The sequence below is a fragment of the Podarcis muralis genome, chromosome 1 (genome assembly GCF_964188315.1).
Source record: "Podarcis muralis chromosome 1, rPodMur119.hap1.1, whole genome shotgun sequence".
NCBI classification, from domain to species: domain Eukaryota; kingdom Metazoa; phylum Chordata; class Lepidosauria; order Squamata; family Lacertidae; genus Podarcis; species Podarcis muralis.
The window spans coordinates 65067066-65092773 of record NC_135655.1 but is presented as its reverse complement, the minus strand read 5'-3'; the positions used below and the strand labels follow the sequence as shown (position 1 = coordinate 65092773).

The 25708-nt window shown below is 41.1% G+C and overlaps 2 protein-coding genes across 12 annotated transcripts in view; both read right to left on the bottom strand.

Moving 5' to 3' along the window:
- KIAA1549L (KIAA1549 like) overlaps positions 1 to 12575 on the bottom strand; it is a 150803-nt gene extending 138228 nt beyond the window's left edge. For 2 of the 6 annotated variants that reach the window (XM_077930128.1, XM_077930141.1), the window contains exon 1: positions 11877 to 12572. In XM_077930128.1, coding sequence (XP_077786254.1) covers positions 11877 to 12186 — 310 coding nt within the window. In that variant the 5' untranslated portion in view covers positions 12187 to 12572. Of the gene's footprint in view, positions 1 to 11876 lie in introns of all 6 variants that reach the window. The other 4 variants (XM_077930145.1, XM_077930147.1, XM_077930143.1 and 1 more) reach the window with 3 other exon arrangements.
- Positions 12576 to 20851: 8276 nt separating this feature from the next.
- HIPK3 (homeodomain interacting protein kinase 3) overlaps positions 20852 to 25708 on the bottom strand; it is a 64054-nt gene continuing 59197 nt past the window's right edge. For 5 of the 6 annotated variants that reach the window (XM_028730435.2, XM_028730463.2, XM_028730445.2 and 2 more), the window contains one exon: positions 20852 to 25175. In XM_028730435.2, coding sequence (XP_028586268.2) covers positions 24702 to 25175 — 474 coding nt within the window. In that variant the 3' untranslated portion in view covers positions 20852 to 24701. Of the gene's footprint in view, positions 25191 to 25708 lie in introns of all 6 variants that reach the window. The other variant, XM_077930122.1, reaches the window with a different exon arrangement.

Below are 25708 nucleotides of genomic sequence, written 5' to 3'. Positions count from 1 at the left end.
AATTGTAGAGTTTGGAAGGAAATTTCAACTCGAAAGCTTTTTGTGTATGTAAAAGATAATTAAGCACATACGTGAGATTTCTATTACATAGCCTTTAAAAGAACTATTCTGTTATTGAAGTTGCTTTTCAGAAGAGTTCTGATAGATCACTGACTTGATGGGAAATAGCTCCTTTAAATCAATGAACATTCTGTTTTAAAAAAAAATTAAGAAAATTTATTTTTATTTTACTTAATGAAGATATGCTCTAATCTTTGGGGAGAGGGGCATGAAAGTGACCAGCTTCTAAGTTTTTTATTGCTCGGTAAGCATTATGGCATGTTATTTTAGTTGGTTTGATTGAAAAATGCAACTGAAAAGCTAAGATTCACTGCATTTGAGCATTATTCCTAAATACACTTCAGGGAAGAATATTTATTAAGAGACATCCATTCTTCCTAGCTAAGGCAAGGAATAAAAGAACATTTTGTACACAAGCAAATTACAGTGAGAACAGCGGAAATTTGTTAACTCACCCATATATGCTTTGAACTACAGTTTAAACCACTAGGTTCTGCTTAATAATACTTCATAAAAAATATGCCTACAGTGTATGTGGCATGCATTAAACATATAATACACCCTCAGGTTTCCTTTCCAAATCCCACTGCAACACATCATGAATAAAAAAAGACTGCAGATGTGGATGTTCTCTTAGCTTAACCATAAATAGGAACAAGAAGATCCTTGGGATTCGGCTCTCCATGCCACACAAAGTATAAACCTCTTATGATCAGTTTTCAAAAGCTCTCTGTTATTTCAACAAGCGCTAATAATGATTTGCTTTGTACCACTGAGAAGCAGGACTCTAGAACCAAGATTACCAACATGTGTAAAATGGCATATGGCATGACTTATTCATGAAGCTTTCAATTAATTAGTGTTTGTAAATCTGCTCTGAAAGTTAGAAAACCTTGCTGATAGCATAGCAAGGGCGACGTCTTTTAATCAAGGTGGGCGAAATTGAATTCCACAGCCAGCACTTCCAGCAGTCCTACCATTCAGTTAGTTTCCAGTCCTTTTGCAGGGTCTGCATTTTTCAAAGCCGCACAGAACACACATTCAATCCACCTCTACCACCACCACCAACACCTCCTCCTCCTCATCTGCCCATTACAAAAGCTTGTGTAAGACAATATAAATGTTTAATGGTGGGCTGCTGATTTACTTCCGCTCTACTAGCAATAAACTTTAACAAACTGCTGGCACCACCCCAAAAGAAAATTAGGCAATTCAAGCATTAATGACTGGTTAAACAGTGGCTCCTGACATCAAAATGAGATGTTACCCTGGCAGTTTAACATGTACTAACCTCATTTAATGTAAAATATTCATAGCAACGGAATCTCAAAAGGAGCTAATGATGAGGCAAGGTTACTTTACTCAGGAGGATGTACATACAGTGGTTTCTTGGAGCAGTTTGCTGGAGGGGTCTCCCGAGACACTTGTTAAAATCCCACTACCAAAGCAAAAAGGAAGGCAAGATGCAACTGGCAGGACACCCTACTTTCCCTGAATCCCTGGCAGACTGCTCATCCCTAGATCTTCCATATGATCTGTTTGTTTAAATGATTGCGTCTGTATTCTTGAAGTGGAAAATGCACCAGCAGAAAGAACAAAAGGTTCTGAAAGAACAAGAATCCATTAAAAAAATAATGTTTAAATCCATAGCACTTCCTTCAGCATACCTCACGGAATCATCTTCCCATGAATAAATGCACACACACATGTGCACGCTCAAAAGGATCTTTTTACCTGACAGAGCTTCCTACCTTGGTTGCAAAATTAATAACAAAAATCGTTTTTTTGCAATTAAATGTCATTTTTATATATCTAACTTACACAGGAAAAGTGCTGCTCAGCATGCATAAGTAGAACTGTCTACATTTAAACAGTATATAGCACAGCCAGTTAGTTTGAATATCCCTTGCTGGCTGAGCCAACCATACCTTGTTCACTATCATTCAGATGAAGCCACACCAATTTTCAGCAGCAAAAATGTACAAGTATTGCCTCTGGGCATTGGCTTCAGGCATTTTTAACTCTTTATTTTATTGTTTTATTTTAGATTGTTTGTATTGTCTGTTATTATAAGACTCTTTGGACATGGTTCCTTAGCAAAGCAGTACAAACATACTATATTTAAATAATTGATAGAATATTCAAGGCTTATATTTTAATGAACACTTATTCCCATGTGAAATAGCAGTTATATAAAGGTAAGGGGGGATAAGTGCTGCTGTTTGAATGCTGGCAGTCCTCCTAGTTTATGAATAGGTCCCTGAATAAACACAGTGATCTGAGAACAGTCTAAAGTGACCATCTGGGTTCCACAGAATGTAGAGAAAATGCAACTAACTAATAAGACTATTTGGTAATTAGGATTAAGATCTTCCTATTTAAGAGATAGAATGATCGAGACAAAGCATAACATTGCTTTTTACCAAAAAAACAAAAGAGAGAGGCACAATTATACCATAAATTAAGAGTTGCTGTCATACTACTTCCAAACAATATAGCATGATAAATAGAGAAGGACATGAACGTGTTCAGTGCCAGGCCAGGCCAGGCATGGAGAAGAATAATCTCCAAGGTTAGTACAAATGTGGGAAACAGAACTTATATGGGGTAAAGGGGTATAAGGTTGGTAGACTCAAGAACTACAAGATCATACAAGATTTTCAGGTGACTATGAAGATGGACAAGAGGCACTTAAGAGATTGTCTCTTTAGGTCTGATGCAGAAAGGGATCTAACCATGATGGCTTCTACCAAGAGTTCGCCATGGTTCCCACTTATTAAAACGGAGCATATCCGGGCCAGTTACCTGTCAAAGCTCCCACTTGCCATGCTTAGAATCGCTTTCACAGAATTACTATTCCAATCGATGCCCTTGGTGGTGTTGGATGGATGCTACAGCAAAGTACATTATGAAGAGACACTTTGTGTGTGTGGGCAACACTGTGTGGAGGACCTGTGCCACTATTTATTGCAGTGCCCATTATATATAGACCCAAGAGACCGATTCATAAAACCCCTGTTTCCGATTGGAACTCGCTTGAAAGGGTGGAAAAGGTAAAATGGCTGCTGAGCGATACTGATAACTGTACCTTATAAAGTAGCACTCTATGCGTTGGCAGCTAAGAAAATCAGGAGGAAAGAACTAGATAAAATAGCGGTCAACTGCAAAGGGGATTCGGATATTTAATTTGGCACATTTTACTAGAGAATCTTCTGCTATTCTATTTTATGTAACAAACAATCTTAGTAGTTGTGACCGTGCTTTATATTGTATGTGTGGTGCCTGATGATTTTTATAGTTATTGCTGTTTTTCCTTTTGTTATTTTTCTGAAACATGCCATGGCCTATGGCTAGCACAATAAAAGTCTATGATGATAAATACTATCATTATTATTATTTATTACTTTTCTATACCAGTATACCTGAAGGAGCATCTCCACCCCCATCGTTCTACTGAGGTCCAGCGCCGAGGGCCTTTTGGCAGTTCCCTCACTGCGGAAAGCCATGTTACAGGGAACCAGGCAGAGGGCCTCCTCGGTAGTGGCACCAGCCCTCTGGAACACTCTCCCACCAGATGTCAAAGAGAACAACAACTACCAGACTTTTAGAAGACATCTGAAGGCAGCCCTGTTTAGGGAAGCTTTTAATGTTTGATGGATTACTGTGTTTTAATATTTTGTTGGAAGCCACCCAGAGTGGCTGGGGAAGCCCAGCCAGATGGGCAGAGTATAAATAATAAATTATTATTATGCCACCCCTCATCCAAGAATTACAGGGCATTTTACAATACAAGAACAAGTTCTTAGACTTTCCTTCCCAGGTTCTTGAGCTGACGCTTTCAACATACACTGCTTTAATATGCTTTGTAAATGGCCCTTAAATTTGAAGATGGAGGGTGGTATGCAGATATTTTAAGTAAGTTAATAAATGGAGGAAGCAAAGGAAAACAAAACATGAAAGCAAAGAAAGTAGCTTTCCTTCCTTTTCCAGTACTTCGCTTTTGTGGAAATAAATATAGAATTTCTACCCATTGGTTACATGCTGTCCTCAGATGCTTCTGTGAAGAATACTGCATTACCCCCAGCACTCGACGAACTTTATTTTGCATCCACTGCAAGCAAGATTGCTGTGAAGAATGCTGTGAATATGCCTCTATTAGATATTGCTTATGACATCATTAGTGGCAAGTGTCAAACCAGTTGTAGTCCCAAAACATCTGAAAGGTACCAGTTCGAAAAGGCTGGGCTAGGTGCTCAGCAAGCGTTTTAAAGGAAGATGATAAAAACATAGCTACTTTGCAGCAAAAACTATTTTTTCCACCTGTTCCTTTTTAGAAAATTGTTTAATACTTTGAAAGTTGTCTATTCTCTGCCTATAGCACTAGGTAGTCATTACAATGCCGGCTTTTATTAGAGGGGTGAAAAGCAACAGTTATCCTGCTCAAAAAAAACACCCCACTGTGTGTCAACTGGATGCTGTGCTATTGTTTTTGAATGGGGGCACTGCAAGATTGTCAAACAAAGGCTAGAATGTGGTATTGGCATACATTTATTAAATTCACTGTCTGGATAGCTCTTACTAAATTGAGCATTTCTAAGCAACAGAATTTAAATTAGCCCATGCCTGTAGGTAGGGATAGGACTGGCTGGAACAAAGTACAGTCGTACCTGCGTTTAAGTAACCTTCTGGTTACATAAACTTTGGGATGCGTGCACTGCAAACCCAGAAGTATTTTACCGGGTTTCACCGCGCGCACATGCACAGAAGCAGCCTGCGCATGCACAGAAGCGGTCCTCAGATTGCAGAAACCTCAGGATCCGAACGGATCTCCGGAACGGATCCCGTCCACAGCCGGAGGTACTAGTGCAAAGTGACCAAACAGGGTTTTCAAATACTGCACAGCACAGCAGTGATGACACAGCCACACTGCAGACCACAGCACCCTCTGGAAATCTGTCCCTTCCCCTCTGTTTATATACACTTCCACTGCACCAACAGTGCAAAGATCAGTGTAAGAAACTGAGATATGAAAACTACGAGCTAAATGGCCCCTTGAACCTAGGTTATGGGAGCAACAACGGAACGTCTAGGCACACTTTTTTATAACAAGAATACAAAGCTGAAAATCAATGAACTGCATCTAAAATATTATGTTCATTTTTCACATGGTCTAGTCCTCATCCAAAGACTGCAAAAATCAAAGACGTGCTCCCCGTCACCCCCCTAATATTCCTAAGAGTGTATCTTCTCCAACATTCAGAGAGTGGCTGGAAGTGGGGAGGCAGAAAAAGGTCCTCCTTTCCTTCCACTGTGCAGTTTTAATCTGAAATCTTAGGCACCCAGGGCTCTGAAACTGAAATTCCCTGTCGCAAAACATGCCTAGAACAATGGGAGTTTCGAACGCTGGCAAGGATGACCGATTGGATTCCACTCCTAGGCAACAACTGTTTGCACTGCAATCTTATACTAGTATATTGCAAACTGAGAAGATAGATTTCTAGATCAGAAGTCATACTAGAATCAATGAAGAATTAATTCAATTTTGAATGTAAGAAGTGCAAACTCTTTTTGGGGATTGCTTTTTGTTGAATACTATATTTTTGATTTGTTCTTCTTTGTTGTGCTATGCTTTTTCTTTTAAAACCAATAAAGCACTGAGAGAGAGAGAGAGAGAGAGAGAGAGAGAGAGAGAGAGAGAGAGAGAGAGATTTCCAAAGGTATGTGTCTTTTGGCACATGGAGTCAGCAGCTGAGAAGGTAAATCTAACACAATAAATTGACCTTTTATTGAAATGCAGTAGACACACAGTGAACGTGTAGCATGTGCTTGGAGTGAAAAGTGATCTTTAAAAAGGCTACTCTGATCTGAGTGAGAGCAATGACAAATAACTGCTCACAAAATGCAAACTGGCAAGTATGGCAGTACATTAAGAAGAAAGCAAGTTATTGCTTTGCAATCTACCAACCAGGTGAAAATGACAAGACATGAAACAGAATTAGTTGCTCCAGAATTATTTTTCAATAACAACTGGAAATATTTACAGACCACAAGTCAGATCTTTCACCCATAAAAGCTGTTTCAAATTCAGAGAAGAGGGGAGGGAGATAATGCGCTCTGGATGTCAGCCAAAGAATAACAAAGATGTAGAAGATTAAAAGAACCAGGGCAAAAGGTGAGGCAATGACTTTGGGTAAAAGAAGTCCAGACAAGGTTTCTATCCAGATCTACATTCATACCGAAAGTGAACCAATAATAAGGAAAATCCTATTGCCACTAATAGTAGCTAAGCATAACTACACAGCAAAGGGCGTTGGATATCTTGAGAACGTGAAGAAACTGTGGAACAGGCTGCCTTCAAAGTGGTAGACCTTCCTTCATTAGAAGTTTTTAACCTGATATCCTGTCAGGGGCCCTATAACAGAGGATCCCCTGCATTAGTGGGATGTTGTTTAATGAAATAACATTTGAGGTTCCTTCCAACTCCATGATTCTGAGTTGACCTTGTCCAATCTGGTGCGCTCCCTATGACTTCTGGATAATTCCACTTGGTAGTTTATTATTAAGTCGGTGCTGATCATGCTTGAAAATTTTGTAATAGTAGCCACAGAACTCATCAAAACACTGCCCCATTTTATCTCCTCCTTTAATCTGGATTTCCACAAAATATCCAGTAGGTTTTAAAAACAAAACATGTACGGTAAGTGGCAAATCCAGATTAAACTGGGGGTGAGGACTGGAAACGGGATGACTTGTTGATGAGGATGATACCATGTGGATGCAAGTTCACAACGAACAGGCCAGCAACTTCCATCTCTCTACTGAACTATCCATTCAAATACTAAAACACATAGTACAAGTTATTCCTCATCACTTCCAAAACGGGCACCTATAAATATTGTATAGTCAGTGTTGGGTTAACACAGCCTCTCTCAACCTGGGCCATCCAGACTACAGCTCCCTTCAGTCCCATTCCACCCTTTTGCTAGCTAAGGTTCATGAGAGTTGTAGCCCAAAATATCTGGAGGGTGCCACATTGGGGATTGTAACTTCTGATGTTACATTTTCCTGCTCACGCTGGAGTAGGAAGGAGCCACACCTAATTGCCTCTCCTTTAATAATTTCTCTCATTTCTAAAGTGGCTTTACTTCTCCCTTTACTTCTCCTCAGAGTGGCTCATTTTCTCTGTTGCTTCTCCCAACTGCTAGGGGAAATTAGCCACTCTGAAGAGAGACAAATTAATTAATTATTTCATTAATTAATTAATTAATAAGGAGAAACAAGGCAGCTACTTAGGGACTCCCTCATCCCTTTGTGTCTTTTCTATACCCTCTAGCTTTGTCTACCTGTTGATAGAGAAAGGCAGAATTCTCATATGGAAGTGCTGCTTCCTCAGTGAGTGTAATGTGGTACCAGGCTCATTTCCCATGAGTTAGTTCTTGAACCCAATGCAGTGGTGCTGTTATAGTATCCAAGCGCGGCTAATTTAAATGCTGCAGTATTTGTGGTGTGATTATTCTGAATGGCAGCTGTAGAGGATACTTTAAGGAACACAGTTCAGGTTATGCTGAAAATTATCATCTACGAAGACTTGTAAGACAAAGTTGCACAAAAAATACGATAGGCTACCCTGGGTACAGAATACTGTTAAAGGTTTCAGGGCTTTCTATGCACACACACAGTCCACTGCTTATCTCCTGCTAAAAATTGGGTGTGGAGGTGTTTGCTGGGCAGGAATGGGGGGGGGGGTAGGCATTTATTTGGCCTCCATGGTAAGGAAATGAGAGAACTGAGCCTTATTAAAAAGAAACAATGGTTAAATACCAAGACCAACCAAAGTTACGGTTTCCTACAGGTAACAAAACAGCAATGGCTCCTTCTTTTAAGGAAACACAGCTTTAGTATAAAGCAATTTGGAAATCAAAAAGATTAAGCACACACTGCCACTTGTCTGCTCTAAATTCACCTTTCTCAAGCTGCTTTTCCTCCTACAGAGTTCCAAATACATACTTTCAAATGTAGGCAACTTGTATGCAAAAGCAGCAGGAATGATTCTTATAGATATACTGTACCCTCTCATCCAGAATGTCCCCTCCTGAAGTTGCTTTTCAAAAGGGAAATAGGCTACCAGAGTCCTTTGCTCATCTTTCTGTGTCACGCATAGTTTGGACTTGGGTTCCTGCATGAAAATCCATTCTTAATTCACGGCTAATTCTTCTCTAGCCAAGATTTATGAACTAATGAGTAAATCCCACTGGGTTTTAGATCTGAAGCTTGCATAAATGTGATTTTCCAGCTCAGGTATCATTGACAAAAGTTACCATATTACATTTCAATGGAAATTGAAAAATTTATTATTTTGCTACACCATATTAATTTGCTACGCCATATATCTTACATTTTATAAAATTCAATAAACTTGTTTTTTCCAGAGTAATTTATTGCTGGATGACAGAAATATAGTTAAAGAGGGATCTTTTGCATGCAAAGCAGATGCCACTGAGCCACAGATCTTCCTGAACCAAAACACAGTGAACTGAAGAGGAACAAGAACTTTGTGGAATTCTGCTGCACCAGTTTTAAGGACCACAGGGTTGTTGTTTTTTTTAACCACATGCCACAATTACATGCAATCAATATAAACTTATTTCTCTGTTCCAAGTAGTCGTGACTCTTGTAAAATAAAGTCTTACTAGCAATGCATCCACCTAGTTCTATAAGTTATCAGATTAAACAGAAATTGAAAGAAGAGACGAGACAGGTTTGTAATGGCTTCTTTTAAACTAGCTTTTCAGCACTTCAGTGCTATGCAACTTGAAACAATCCAGTTCTTTTTGTTCATTACTAAACAAAGAACCACTATTTGATAATGAGCTTTTCTCAAGGATACTTCACCATTTTATCCTGCTTTCAAATTTTTGCATTAGCAACTTCTACTTTCCTGGTAACAGAAATGTGCTTACATGGAAAAAATAGTCTTTGTTAGGGTTTTTCCCCACTTGTAATACATTCATCTTATTTTTCTGTTCATTCTCTGCACATGCTATAAAACTATTTTGTACTGTTCATATCAAACAATGACAGGTAGCAAAATATTGGTAGCAAGTTTCCAAATCACCAGACAAATGAAAATATGTTCAACTGGCATATAGAAATGCTGTCCAACCAGAGTGTCTATTGAAGTGTATTCCTAACCTTTTCATTCATCTTTAGGAAAATTACACTACAGTTTGCACCTTTTAAAAAACCTGCTACGTGACTCAGAAATAAAAGAAACAAGCAATGTTTGGGGAATTCCTCCTAACATCACATCACAAATGCACTGTCACTGATTATTATGATTAGAAGTCATGGAAGACACTGTACATGCAGGACAGGAAAGCAACTCACATTTTCTATCACAAGCTCAATCTGTTCCCCTAACCCAAACCTTTTCTCACATTAGAACTAAAAGTTTAAGAACTATCAGTTGGGGCAAGCGGGGGGGGGGGGGACCTTACCAGATTGGCTAAAACATCTAACCACAAACTTAGAAGAGTCTGAACACTTACAATTGAAATCTGCATTCTATGTTACAACATACTGTACCCTAATACAAAATTGGATGCAAAAAAATGGGCTAAAGGACACATTATTCTGTTATATTATTGAAGATAAGAAGATATTGGTCTAGTGGGAAACTGACTGGCAGCTCCATGTAAGCTGCTTTATGTCTGTTTTTCATTGGTATGGGATACTGGCCACAATTAAGAACTGTTGACAGGTGCTAATATGCAGTGCTTTTTTTCTGGGGGGATGCAGGGATACACATGCCCCTAAACATTTTATGAATCTACAGTTAGCCTCATTGAGGGGCAGTATTTCAATATAAGAAGGAAAATAAGAGCACCCCTAAACATTTTTTAAGAAAAAAAGCACTGCTAATATGTAAAATGCATATTACACATAAACAAGTTTGTATAAACTCCAGTTCAGCAAGGGAAATCTACGAACCAAAGGAGCTCCCCTAAATGGATTTCTCTGCTGTATCATAAGCCTGTTATTCTCACACACATCTGTTGAAGGGAACTTCTAACTAGCGCTTAGATCCAAATTAGGGCCAGTACATTAAACACTACTTGCCAATTGTACAAGGTATTTTCTCCATTAAAAAAATGTTAGAAGTTAACTAACAAGCACATTCAATCAGTCCAACTGAAAGAAAATTAAATGGGAATTAAGCAAATGAAATAGTTCACAACAACTTAAAACACACTTATTTGAATGGGACTTAAGTGCACATCAAACCACTTAAAGTTGCAATAATGTTAGTGGAATCCAAACAGGTATAGTTTTCTCAGGATTGCGCCCTATACAGTGGTACCTCTGGATACGAACGGAATCCATTCCAGAGCCCCATTCACACCCAGAAGCAAACGCAACCCACATCTGCGCGTGCGTGGGTCGTGATTCGCCGCTTCCGCGCATGCGCATGACGTCATTTTCACCTTCTGCGCATGCGGCGAAACCTGGAAGTAACGTGTTCCATTACTTCCAGGTCGCCGCGGAGCGCAACCCAAAAGTGCTCAACCTGAACCACATTTAACCCGAGGTATGACTGTATAAGAATTCAACAATTAAATTGTTACTACTAAATAAATACTAAACAATGGCCAGAATCCAAAGATATGTAAGACTAGACCCAGACACTTTAGACTTCTTCATGAATAGCATTCCTGCTAAGCCACATGTCAAGCTGCTTCTGAAACTGAAGGGAGTTTCAAAGCTGCATGCTCCAAAATTGGGCTTTATATAGTTCATAACTCCACTGATTATACCTCAAAGGAAACAGTCTGAGGATTGCAGTCATAACCAAAGCATCATGGCTCAGCTAGAGAAGACCCAAATCCTGCAGAAAAAAGTCCCATGAACTCCATCCTCGTGGGATTGTGTCTACACAGATCCATACTACCATTCCTTGTTCACATACATTGATACACAGCATTGATAACTTTGATGTCACTCTGTACGCTGCTACTACTTTCAAAATGGAAAATGGTAGGGAAATGAGTCCCCCCCCCCCCGAAAAAAATCCCCAAGATACCAATAATAAGATATGTTATGCTGGAGATAATTTTTTGTACTCTTATCAGCCCTGACATATCTCTCCCCTCTCCTTCCAAAAAGTAATTGTTTGAGGTAGCAACAGCTTCTTTTCTGTGCAATGTATAAAAAAAAATTTGGGGAGGAGGGGCAGAGATGCTAGTCAACAAGAGGCAGCAGAGCACTCCTTCCAACACTGTAGGCCACTTTGAAAACACAAGCTCAGAAACCCTCCTCATTTGTTACCTGACACACTTCACCAGCTACAGAAAACGACGGCGGGAGGAGGGTGGGCAGCGCCTCGGAATTATTCTGTGCTAAAATATTTACAAACCGCCAGGCGCCCTCTGAAAAAAAATCAAATGCGAACCCCATGGCCACCGAAACAACACTGAGGCATTGCAGTGAAGTGCAGCTGTTATGCAGAAGGCTGTGAACTTTTGTTTAATATTGTGGGGAGAGGAGGAGAGACCGGGGGGAAGATGGCCCCTTCTTCTGTGCAGCCTCCCTCCTTTCCATTCCAAGGCACCAAGAACCAGGCGCGAGCTTCCCCTCCTCGAGCACATCCCAGAAGAGTATTATTTTTATTATTTGGAAGGAGATCGCCGATAACACAATGGCTGCAGCTGTAACGAAGCCCTCCCCCCGCTCACCCCCCCCCCTCTGTTCTTCATTAAGCAATTCCTGCTCAGCCTCCCTTCACCACCCTCGCCCGGGTCTGAAGGCGCGCCGCTCACCTTGCTCCGCCTGGACCCGTTGGCAAAGGACTAAGAGCACCCCGAGGAGCATGGCAGCCTTGAAAAGGGGCCCTTTGGTGGCCGCGGCTACCTCGGCGCTTCTCCGATCAGGGCATGGCGGCGGCAGCGGCGGCAGCGGCAACAGCAGCAGCTGCCTGAGGCCAACGCTGGTCGCCCAAGCCCGCGAGATGCCTGCTGCAAAGAGTCCCCGCAGGCGCACGGGAAGCTCACACCTCAGGGTGCTGGTGCTGGTGGAAGCAGCAGCAGCAGCAGCAGCAGGCGCCACGGCCGCCTCGTCGCCGAGAGCCATTTGTGGGGCGGCTCAGATGGCACATCCCCGTCGAGGGTCCGGCGCCCCTCAGAGCCCGCGGCTGCCCATCCAGGCGCGAGGCAGGTCGCGGCGAGCTCCCGCCGACGCCACCTGACAGCAGCAGCAGCAGCAGGTGCAAAGGCTGCGGAGACGCCTCATGGAACCGCCCGTCGCCGCCGGGCCCTTCCCGCCTCCCCGCCTAGCTGCGGGCGCCGGGGACGCCTCTGCCTGGCAACAAGAGACGCCGCCGAGGGGGCCTCCTCGCTCGGCCGCCCGCCGGTCCTCGTGCCTGACGGCTTCTTTCCCTCGCTCCGGGGCCGGAGTTGGGCTTGCAGCGCGCAGAGAGAGGGCGCCTCATCGACAAAGGAATCACGTAGCAGCGACACCCTCCGCCCCCTTCCCGCTCGTCGAGGGGCGGAGATGGCGGCGCTCCTAAGGCGAGGGGGACCTCTTCTGGGCTCCGGGCGCCCTTGCAGGGCCAGCGCGCCCGCGCCTCTCCCTCTGGAGCGGGGCTCCCGGGGGGTGGGCTGGCGGACCTCGCCGTGACCCACGCCGCCGCGCCACCCACCGAGGGAGGTGCAAAGGGGGTCCCTCAAATGCGCGCCAGCATCGCTCTCTTACCGCTTTAAAAAAAAAATGGAGGCGGAGTGGAATCGCACCTTCCCACTCTTCGCACTAGGCATGGCAGTCTTTCCCTAATATCAGGGGCAATTCTAGTGCCTGAAAACGGACTTAGGAAGCTTGTTTCATAAATGCAGTTCTATTGATTTTATGCTGTTCAGAACCATGGTATCTTCTCTTAAGGTAGGCAGGATTTTTAAAGATTATTTATTTATTTATTTATTTATTTATTTATTTATTTATTTATTTATTTATTTATTTATTTAGCAAATGAAAAGAATTAATGAAAACCTCACCCTTAGACCACCACTGTCCTTCCCAACCAAAAAAACCCTTGACGCATGTAAAACAAAGGCACTTGTCCCATTATGTTCTCATGGTGCCCGTGAAGTCCAGAGTCACTCCAGAGAAAGGGGTCTTCTGCATGGATGTTTCAGTACCCCAGAACCAACACTCTAGGAGTCCTCAACACCAAATTTGAGACTATGCTAGTCTGAGATACCCTAGCAGAATCCCTCTCTGTCCCAGTTGCCAACACATGGTACAAACACTCAGCCCTGGAACCAGGCTGGAAATTAAATTCACTTATAGACTGTAGCCAAAACTCCACACTTTCCCAACTTCCGTTGTTGCTGATCCAAATACCTAGATGGTTGTGGCTGAGAAGTATTCATTTCACCTAGGTCAAAGTATCTCTCCATGATCAGTTCATAGATGACAGAAGGTTTATTCTTAAGCTACCTGACTTTAAGTAACACCACCAGGATGTCCAAAGTCAAGTTGGCAGAGTTACAAAGTTTACCATGGATGGAGATGGACCAAAGTTTGTGCGTGGGACAATATAATTGTCCTCCCCTTACATAGCCATTTCATATCTCCCCCTACCCATAATCACTGTTATCATGTATGTTTTTACCATCAGACACATCTCCCAGGCACATCATCACATCCAGACGCCCCTAGTGCAAGATGCGTGTACACATGTGATTTCCATGCAATTCTAGGTATACTGGGGCAAATGTATATGAGCTACATAAGCTGGAGGTGGTGCTTGCTGATGCATTTGAGTGAGAAGTAAACATAGTTCAATAGGTTTGTACCACCCTTGAAGTTTCAGATTTTCTACTGGTGTGCTCTTATACCTAGCCTTACTTCTGAATGTCCAGGTAGCTGTAGTGGGAAGGAGTGAGTGCTTTGTAGCACCTAAACCTGATGCCAGCTCCACCTTTCCTGAAGGAGAATCCAGCCACACTTATGCATGCTTTGTGCTCTACATGTGATGCTGATAAAAAATTCTCTTGTTTTTATAGTTTGGTTTATATATTCTTTAATATCATTACCCACCCTGAAGTCTTTTGACAAAGGTCAGAATACAAATGTTAAGCAAAGAAAACAAACAAACAGAGCTGCCTTTAATTATGTTAGGAAATTGCACTTGGTTCAGAGAGTGGGTGCCAAGCTGTTAACAGCAGCAAGATACATGAAGCGTATTGAAACTACAGTCCTGGTTCCCCAGCAGGTTTCCAGTCCCAGTTAAAGGCTCTGGTTTTGACAAAGAAAGCCGAGTGGTATGAGTACAACACAAAACACATTCTTCTGTGTGAATCTACCCACATACTTAGATCATTTATGTCATGGGTAGGCAAACTAAGGCCCGGGGGCCGGATCAGGCCCAATCGCCTTCTAAATCCAGCCCACGGACGGTCTGAGAATCCACGTGTTTTTACATGAGTAGAATGTGTGCTTTTATTTAAAATGCATCTCTGGGTTATTTGTGGGGCATAGGAATTTGTTCATTTTAAAAAAAAAAAAATTACAAAATCTAGTCCAGCCCCCCACGCTGTCTGAGGGACAGTGGACCGGTCCCCTGCTGAAAAAGTTTGCTGACCCCTGATTTATGTGCATCTTGCACTTTGGGTATGATATTTAAAGCTAAGAGATCGGGCAGGCCCCCACCCAGTCATTTAGGTTGCTATTTAGACCTCCACACAGTGCAAAATCTGCAGAGGGATTTTAAGCACATTCAGTTGGCTGCACTTGGAAACCTTTATGTAAGCAGTAACACTGTCTTCACATACAGATATTTGAAGAGCAGCTGGGGGGGTTAAGGGGGGGCATGTGAGCAATGCATGTTCCTAGCTTTATACCTCATGGGGTGTGTGAAAGTGCATACACATCCACCTGAGGGAGTCTGTATGGGACTGGTTCTTTCCAGGGGTGTACTTACTCCTTTTTGTTCATTTTTAGGAGCAACCCAGATGCTTCTGTACAATCCTCAAAGCCAGTCCCACATACATAAATAAAACATTATAGTGATCTTGGAGGTTACCAGGCATGGATCAGTGAAGCCAGGCTCTCTCCTCCTGCCTTCCAATGGGAACACTCTCACCTTGGCCTGCTCCTTGACTGTCTCTTTGGGAGAGGTAATGGTGTCAAGGATGATTCATTAATACTGTACTTATGCTTGGAATTTTTTTATTATGAACCCATCACTAATTACTGCTTGATATGCCAATGTTTGTTTCCAGTTTGTGCTCTCTCAAGAAAGATTACAGCAGATACATATGCACATTGGGAATGCTAATGGGTAGAGTGTATGATTTGTGTAAATATTCCTAGTTCTTTTTCATGGTGCACAGTGAGTGCTTCAGCCTTGCTGCCCACATGGGTCCAACTTGTGCTAACTATATTATTACCAGGTACCATGTAAGGCTGTGGGTGCTGAGCGAGGAAGTACCATTTGGTCAATATATGTGTGCTCTCTGATTTCACCCCATAGCATGTTACAAGGCATTGTCTTTTTGCATCCACATTCAAACACTTGAAGAACTGAGATTCTTTAAGGTGCTGGTGTTCAGAAGCAGAAGGTGGAGTTATCTGGGGGGAATCTCAGGATATATAACCCAACAGCAAATATATACATGCAAATAATAATAATATATACATGCAATTCCCTGGTCCTGAATGGGGTAACTGTGCCCCTGAAGAACCAGGTGCGCAGCCTGGGAGTCATTTTGGAATCACAGCTGTCCATGGAGGCACAGGTCAAATCTGTGTCCAGGGCAGCTGTTTACCAGCTCCATCTGCTACGCAGGCTGAGACCCTATCTGCCTGCAGACTGTCTTGCCAGAGTGGTGCATGCTCTGGTTATCTCCCGCTTGGACTACTGCAATGCGCTCTACGTGGGGCTACCTTTGAAGGTGACCCGGAAACTACAACTAATCCAGAACGCGGCAGCTAGACTGGTGACTGGGAGCGGCCGCAGAAACCACATAACACTGGTCTTGAAAGACCTACATTGGCTCCCAGTATGTTTCCGAGCACAATTCAAAGTATTGGTGCTGACCTTTAAAGCCCTAAACGGCCTTGGTCCAGTATATCTGAAGGAGCGTCTCCAGCCCCATCATTCTACCCGGACACTGAGGTGCAGCACCAAGGGCCTTCTGGCGGTTCCCTCACTGCGAGAAGCCAAGTTACAGGGAACCAGGCAGAGGGCCTTCTCGGTAGTGGCGCCTTCCCTGTGGAACACCCTCCCACCAGATGTCAAAGAGAACAACAACTACCAGGCTTTTAGAAGACATCTGAAGGCAGCCCTGTTTCGGGAAGCTTTTAATGTTTGATGTATTATAGTATTTTAATATTCCTTTGGAAGCCGCCCAGAGTGGCTGGGGAAGCCCAGCTAGATGGGCTGGGTATAAATAATAAATTATTATTATTATTATTATTATTATTATTATTATTATTATTGAGATTTAGAAGGAGAAGATAGCTTGTCTTGCATGATACAGTCTTCTCAACAGAACTATGCTTTTCATTGGAACTGTAAGAAGTCACCTTTGAAACAAGAATGCTTGGGGAAATTGTAAAATAAAGAGTCTGAAGACAAATTGACAACATATTGCATTAATGAAATATGCAGCCCTGTGGTAGCTTTATAAGGAAACTTTTGTCACTGGATTATGACCATTTTGGAGGGTTACATTTCATAGAGCATAATATTGACCCTGTTGTTAATGTATGTTATCTTAAAGGTATGTTCTAACATTTGTAAACTGTGCCCAGCCAAATCAACCTGTTTGCACAAGGACTTGTTTGTGCAACAGAATGTCCTCTTCCTCCTCTCTCCTCCCCCCAGATCTGGTCCAGAGGGTCAGGTGAAACCCCAGAACAGATCTGAAGGGCACAGGAGGCAGAGAGGAAGGCAAATTTCCATTGCACAAATGGGACAATTTTGTGCGATACAACCCTGTCGGTGGTATGCAATTTTTATGCAGAGGAGACCTATTGATATTAATAGACCTAATGTGCCTTAATTCCAGTGTACCTCCTCTCTGTAAAACCTAGTTGACTACCACCCTTTTTATTCTGATACTTAAAACCCTGTATTTCAAATCCTCTATAATTCAGGCAGGGTAGGCATATCAATGGGCAATCAAATGCTGGGGTGGGCAACCCTATTCTGGCCAATAGTGCTCTTTACCATTTCTTCTACTTGAACAAAATGTGTGTTTCCTCAGGGGGGTGGCAGCAGGATAACTCATTCTTTTCCTCTATTGCAAAAGTGTGGAAGCTATGTGTTGTGGATGCTATTGTCATGCTAAGGGTTTGTGGGCTGCAGGAATCACCTTTCACCTGTGCTCCTTGTCATACCACTTTTAGATTAAACAAATAATCTCTATTTAGTGTCCACTTTTTCCCTCTGGGGGAAAAATGACCCTGATCAAATTCTTAGTTAAAGCAGTTCTTAAATTTCCCCACTGAGGAACAAGCTGGGGTGGAGGGGAAAGAACACTTTTAAAGAAGCCTTATAAAAATGTAACAAAGAGCAATAGAAAAAGAATGAGGGTAGCAAAAAAGCAAAATTGGAAAACAAAATTTTCTACAAAATATCCACAAGACAATTCAAGAATTAAGGCTGCAGATATCATTAAAAAGAAGCACAATTCTGAATGCTGAATAAACAAAAAAGATAATTCTGTCTTGAATGCTTGGCATCTACAGTCTCAGGAAATAAATAATATGAAGCTAAAATATATTCAATTTTCTGTTGGTAGTATTTTAAGATACTATTTTTGCACTCATTTCATTTTTTGTCTGCAGGCATTGCTCCTCTCAGCTGCTGCGATGATTTTTAGATGTGTTGCTGTGTCATCAATGTTGTGTCTTATGGTTTGCAATGCTGTTACTGTTTTGTTTTGTTTGAGAGGGCTAATCCTAACATACACACATATCCCACCTAAATCTGTAGTCCTGATATTGCTAAATGAAGCAAAATGCTCTGCATTATTAGTATTTTAAGAAAGTGCAAACAAATGTTAATGGAAATTCTATCAATTCAAGCCCCTTCTTTCATATTTCATGGGAAACAAAATTCCATGCAATGCCGTGAAACTTCCAAAAGGAGCAGGAAAAAATTTGTTCCTGTCATAGTAATCTTGCTGAAACATTTGGGCAGAGCCCCCTGGTGGAATGCAATTCTATTACTTGAAATTTTAAATGCTTTTATTTATCAAATTTTATTAAGTCAACAAATACCCATAGTGTGAATTTAAATTTTTATGACACGCTGCAAAAGTACAATATCAGCTGATTTTTACATGCCAGATTTTGCAATTACTTTGGTATGCCAATGATTCAGCTACAGAAAATACAAAGATCTCAAATGCAGCATGCCAATGTCTGCTAGGAGTAAAACTCATGGAAACAACTATGTAGGAAAAACACCTTGTGTAAAGTGGCCTTCAAATTACAATGTGTGTGCAACATAGATTGGGGAATTTTCAGAATAAATATTTATTATTCTTGATTATCCTTTTATTCCCATTACATCACAGATGAAGGGAAGGAATACCTATAATTCAAAAATACACATTGCTTGTAAGGAAAAAATGATGCTTATCATAAAACCGCACAATTGGATGGAACAAAGAACAAAAAAAGAACACTGGGTTGGCCTAGTGAAAATGTACCATTTGAGAAACCACAACCAATAATCAATGATTGCTGTTTCCACACGGGCAAAGGAAGTTAGTAGTAATTACTAGTAGTAGTAATGTACTGTGCTAAGCGGTAGCCTCAGATCAGACCCCAACATCTTTGCTATGCTTTTCTGTTCAAAGCACATACCAACCTCAATACAGTGGTGCCTCGCAAGATGAAAATAATCCGTTCCGCGAGTCTCTTCGTCTTGCGAAGCAACCCTATTAGTGGATTAGCGCTATTAGCGGTTTAGCGGCTATTAAAGGCTTAGCGGCTTAGCGGCTAAAAGGCTATTAGCGGCTTAGCGGCTTAGAAAAAGGGGGGGAGCGGAAAAAAACCGCAAGACTCGCAAGACGTTTTCGTCTTGCGAAGCAAGCCCATAGGGAAAATCGTCGTGCAAAGCAACTCAAAAACGGAAAACCCTTTCATCTAGCGGGTTTTTCGTCTTGCGAGACATTTGTCTTGCGGGGCACCACTGTAAAAGGAAACTTACTGGGGGTGAAATGTCTTGTCCAAAAGCATAATTAGCATCAATAGCATGGGTAGGCAAACTAAGGCCTGGGGGCCGGATGCAGCCCAATCGCCTTCTCAATCCGACCCGCTGATGGTCCAGGAATCAGCGTGTTTTTACATGAGTAGAATATGTCCTTTGATTTAAAATGCATCTCTGGGTTATTCGTGAGGCCTGCCTGGTGTTTTTACATGAATAGAATGTGTCCTTTTATTTGAAATGCTTCTCTGGGTTATTTGTGGGGAATAGGAATTCGTTCATTATTATTTTTTTCCAAAATATAGTCCAGTCCCCCACAAAGTCTGAGGGACAGGCCCCCTGCTGAAGTTTGCTGACCTCTGATCAATAACTTGCTACTACCTGGAAATAGCACAAGGATTGGCAAGAGATCTCCTATTACATTCTGCACATCAATTGCTTCATCTCTTGGAGATCTTTTCTTCATCTATGTCCATGTCGTTGGGGATGGGGAAATTTGCCCTAAGGAAACTATTATATTCCAGTGTGGTGTAGTGGTTAAGAGCAGTGGACTCATAATCTGGGGAACCGGGTTCGCGTCTCTGCTCCTCCACATGCAGCTGCTGGGTGAACTTGGGCCAATCACACTTCTGTGAAGTCTCTCAGCCCCACTCACCTCACAGAGTGTTTGTTGTGGGGGAGGAAGGGAAAGGAGAATGTTAGCCGCTTTGAGGCTCCTGAAGGGGAGTGATAAAGCGGGATATCAAATCCAAAATCATCTTCTCTTCTTCTTCTTCCATGGCAGTTTCACTTTGCTTCCACGTTATACTGGGGATAGGCTATTGTTACTGCCTGCCCATTTTTCACTAACCATTGCCCTTGTGAGGTAGGCTTTCAGCTACCTAGAACTAAAATGCAGTTGGCACCACAAGGTATAATTATAATGTAACATTCACAGCAGCCTTAATAGAAATAGGAACTGGCTATTCCTTCTCCCACTCCTGATGTTTTCATCATCCTTCATCAAAATTAGGAGCTTTGGCAAAAAAAAAGTGTAACTGCTTTACGAATAAACTTTGTGGTTTTTAGCACAATGATTCTCTCCATGGGACTGACATGAGCAGATATTCTTTTCTATCAGTTCCATATCAGACTGTCTGCTCTTCTAACACAGATCACATGTATTCCATTGCCAATGGAAATAAATAATAAACTACTGGAGCATCATGTCTCAATACATCCTTAAGACGAATGTTTTCCCCACCATTTGGCAACTTGTACCATCACCATTCCACTGGCATCTCAGAGGAACTACATGTCAGAAAAGCTGCAATTTTCAATGAAGTCCAAAACCACCATGTGTTCCAATAGTTACATTTTCTGTTGATTGGCCAAAAATGGAAGCTCAAATGTTCTTGAAGATCACTTCAGTCAAACTATTTGGGGGGAAATCACATCACTAAGATAAAGCTGGTGGCCTGAATCCTGTGAAACTGGAAATTTATATAAATGAGCCCTTGAGAGTTAGAGAAAAGATTGAAAAGCTTTTCAGTTATCTCAATCTACTTTAATAAAAATAAAAGCCGACAAGTTCCATTTGCTGCAATATATATTTTAATTCAAAGTGAATCTCGACAGTAATACACCATAAATTCTTATTTTGACACTCACCAAAATAGTCACCTGGAAAACCCGCTTTTTGTGACAAAGTACAGAAGGCTTGGTCACATTTAAATCACTGAGAACTAGAGAGAAATACTATCGCAAACTGTAGGAAACATTACATCCATAAAAATTTTCCCAGTCCTCTTATTGTAATATTGCACAGTGCAATTGCTACATGGCAAACTAGTGTAGCACAGAAATCAAGAACAAAAAAGCCACAAGTCTACAAATAATTGTTAAACTGTAACAGTTCAAACTTAGTAACCAAATCTATATTAGTTCTAAAACAAATCTTTCTACAGCTTGCAGTGTGATTTTAGCATTTACCGAACACAAACCAAGTTAAAATTAGCTGTAAATACAGAATATTTGAAAATTAAAAATAAAATAATTAGTTAATACAGTAGTATATTTGATCAATAACACACCCTGAATTAAAGTTAAAAACCGAATACAAGGGATTCATATAAAAATTAAATTTCCAAATTAAAAATCGTATGCAATTTTGTTATCGTGCAGTGTTTTATTTAAAAGGCATCAGAAGAATAAGATGTATATATGGGGTTACTTTGACCATAGATCACACCAATTTTTTGTCTGGACAGACTCTTAGCCCTCCTAAAGCCACAGCAACCATAAGTAGGTTATCCCACAGCTAAATTATTCCGCTGCAACCAAAGTCAACAGAACTGTTTTGCTGTGCAACTGCAGAGTATAGCCTGAGAGAGGGCAGAAGATCTAGTCCTTCACTGCAATGCTCATTGCAGAACTGGTTGTTGAGTAGCACATTATGCTCAGTGCTGATTGTGGCAGAACTTAATTTATCACTTCTGAAAAGTAAAAAATATTTGCTCTTTTGCAATATGCTAGGAGTCAGAGGCTACCTTTGGGTATTACTCTTAGAAGTGGTTCTATGTTTGACATGGTGTAATGTATCAAGTACATTAGCTTTGTATCCCAAACACAATTCAAAACATAGTAAATACTCTACAGAGCAAGACAGGTCCAAGTAAATTAAGAGAATACATTTTTATTTTTATTTGGTGACAATTATAGAAAAAGTAAGCTAACTTCTGGTGCTCATGGCTCCTGATGCGTCCACTGCCGGCAATGGAGATAAGCACCAAGAAATGCCATTCTCAACACCAAGGAGTTAACAGAAAAGAGGAATTTACTGAACCATAAACATTAAGGAACATGACAAAATCTGCTTGATTATTTTCTTGATTCCATCTGCTTCAATATATGCTGAAAAGGTTTCAAATTAGAACACGTTATTCTTGTCTTTATTTGATAGAGACACATTTGTATTTCTACAAAACACATAAAACTGTTTATGAAAAAAACCAGAATACTCCTTTAGTGTGCCCAAGAGCATGTCTGCACTCAGTGGGACTTGTCACTCTTTTCATCTGAACAGCAACTCTCCCATGCCATTATCACAAAGCTGGGTTTTAAGCTTTTCCAACTTTCAGAAGTGATTTTTTTTTGGGGGGGGGGTACATGACACAGGGTGCTTTTTTTAAAAGCCCCACCTGGTCATGCAAAGCTGCAGCTCTCTGACTGTGGCCTAAGAGTTGTGAGAAAGGGTTAGGGTTTATTTCCATATTCAGCCGTTAAAATGTACTGCTGGTTTTGGTTTTTGTCAACTAATACTGCTGTATTTCAGTCCTGAAAAGTAAATCAAATGTAGGCACATTTTTTCCACTTAGACATTCATTAAATAAAACACTGCTTGTGTTAATGGAACAAAGAAAAACTCTATCAGCTGTTAGACTGCTGAGGCTGCAATCCTCACACTTTCCTAGAAGTAATGCCCACTGAACTCTGTGGGAATTACTTTTAAGTAAACATGCCTAGGATTGTGCTTGAGAGAAACCCTTTGCACTCCTATTCCAGTCTATGCTGCAATAACTGTATTCCAGAATCTTTGTTTATATAAAAAAAAGTTAAGTCAAGCCACCAAGATAGTTTTCTTAAGTGTCTACACAATGTCAATATGAACACATACAAATTAAATTACATGGATACACCCATTTATATGCAATGATAGTTAATGGAGATAAAATACTGATGCAAATAACACACCCCAAAATAACATATGCAATTGTCTTCCATCATTTACAATATAGTAGTTACAACACTCCAAACATGAAAGCAAACAAAAACAAAATCAACCCTATACTTCCATTTCATGTCATTAGACTTATACAGAAATTAGAAGGGTAAGAACTAGTTAAATCACCTAATTTCACAGCTATCTGAAGTGGCAATCATTATATAGCAGCTTATCTATGATACATTCAAGATAGATGATACAATTTATTACTTGCCTCATAAGCTAAAACACAACCTCACTTTAATACCCTCCTTTTAAAACCCATCCCTATCACTACACTTGAGGTCTATGAAAAAAGTAGCTACCTTTTAATAGGAAATGGATGATTAAGTCTTTGGTGCTGCAAAAGCAATCTTATTTGAACAAGAACAAAAAAAACACACACACAGAGAAATGATGCACTTCCTAGAGGGGAAAATGCATGTAATTTGTTGTCCCTGACGGAATGTATTAAATAAGAAAATACCCCCACCCCAAAAAAAGGCTAGAACAAATACTAGAATGTAAAAAGGCTAAAATCTCTCCCATGCATAAATGAAAAATTGCACACAAAGTACTCACACCTTTTCAAGCTTCAATAGTAAATATTCTGCTACTATTTATTAAATACTGCATGGTTTGCTCAAGCTAAGATGAAACCACAGCATGAATCAATGAGCATTTTGCTTTTTTCTTTCATAATCTAGCCAAGTCATGCCTACTGCACCTCTAACAGGTTATTAAAATCCAGTTGGACTTAAACACTTTGAAAATAAACTACTTAGATTGTATTGCAGTTCCACTGAACAGTATAAAACACCATTTTTTTAATTCAACAGCTACTGAATCAACTTTTCCTATGAACTACAAAATGCTTTCCGTGAAGCTGATCATTCGGGGGGGAAATATCAGACAGCAGAATTCAGCTACAGCAAAACATGCTGTCCCCTAGATAAAGAAATCACAACCTATACTAAAATCATACCACACACAAATAAAAAAAGAAAGAGAGAGCGCGCATAACTCTATGAAATAATCAGCAAAACTGAATGTTAAGTGCTGCAGTCCTCAACATTTATAATATAGTAACATTAACAACCTCAAATATTTAAGGCACTATGTGTGGGAACAGTTTACAATGCAGCTGAGATTATTAGGACACCAACATTTAAGAGCAAATTTCTAGGCAACTTTGTTTTTGCCCATGCAAAGGACACATGCAATGTGAAGAACAGCTCAACCTTTTTTAGATAAGTGACTCGACACTGAACACCAAGATACATAATACAAACAAGTTACTCATACATGATACTGATGACACATGTGCATCTGTTGCTCTAAATCTGTACACTCAATGGCTTCCCAAATGTAGACGTGTCTCGCACTAGTTAGAAGGCAATTTTATAAAAAATAGTAGGAGCAAAACTGGATTTCTGCTCCCATAAGTCACCTGTCTGGAGTTACTCTATAAGAAGATAACATGACTAAAGACAAATTTATACCAAATGTGCAAAAACACATTAAAAGTGAGTTAAAGCTCAAGGTTGTTTAAATTGCACCCAAGTCTAACATGATTAAAAAAAATATCTTTTTGTTGTGCCATGGCTAATATTTATTAAATACCATGTTTTCCTCTCAAATCACATGTATGTATCACTGAGCTCTGTCAGCGTACTTGAGTTCTCACATAAATGGATACTGGCTGAGTTTCGTTGGACTCAATGGAAATCCTGTGTAAGCAGGTGATGCAATGTAAGAATGTGGTGGGAAAATTGGTTTGTACTGAGTCTGGTGGATGGTTGGGGAAGGTAGCAGCCGGGGATTTATGCCCACTGGGACCTGGTGAACTAGGCCACCGTGATGAGAGATACTGTAAGTGGGATGCTGTAAGATCGGTCTTGAGGTACATGGTGAGGCTAGGATGTGGGCAACGGGAGCAGCAGTAGTGAGGGGCGCAGATGATGGATACGGCAGAATAGCAGGCTGTCCTCCAAGATGTGTACTTCCAGCCAAATGTGCATGGACTGAGGTATGAGTGGGACTTCCATGTTGAAGGGAGAATGCATGACTGGCAACATTAGCTGGGATATAAGCCTGCTGTCTCCAATGACCACAGTTTCCATTCCACTCCTGAGACCCAGATCCAAAGTGTTGAACCTGTCTCAAGAGAAACTGCAGTTAATTTCAAGCAGTAAATACAAGATTCCCCCGTCTCAAAAGTGGACAGCTATCACATCTAAACAATCTTTCTTCTGTTCCCACCAGCGCTGCCTGAAACATCTTTGGGGATGGGCTTCCTCCACCTCCTTCTGGTCATATATGTCCACCACCCCACAATCATAAGAACTACGCTGCTGGATCATACCAAGGGGTCATCTGGTTTGGCATTTTGTTCCCATAAATGGTCAGCTAGATCAGTGGTCTTCAACTGGTGGGATGGGACCATACTTGTGGGTCACAGCCTGACCCAAGGTGGGTCACACAACAGGAGCGCTATCACTATGCAAATATATGGTAAAAGGTTAAGAGATGGGTCCCCAAATGCATGTTTGGGTTGGAAGTGGGTCGTGGGTCTGAAAAGCTTGAAGACACCTGGGCTAGATGCTTCTGAGAAGATTAGAAGCAAGGCATGAGAAAAAGCATCCTCCGTTTGTCCCCACCATCTGGTACTCAGAGGTGTATCATCTTTG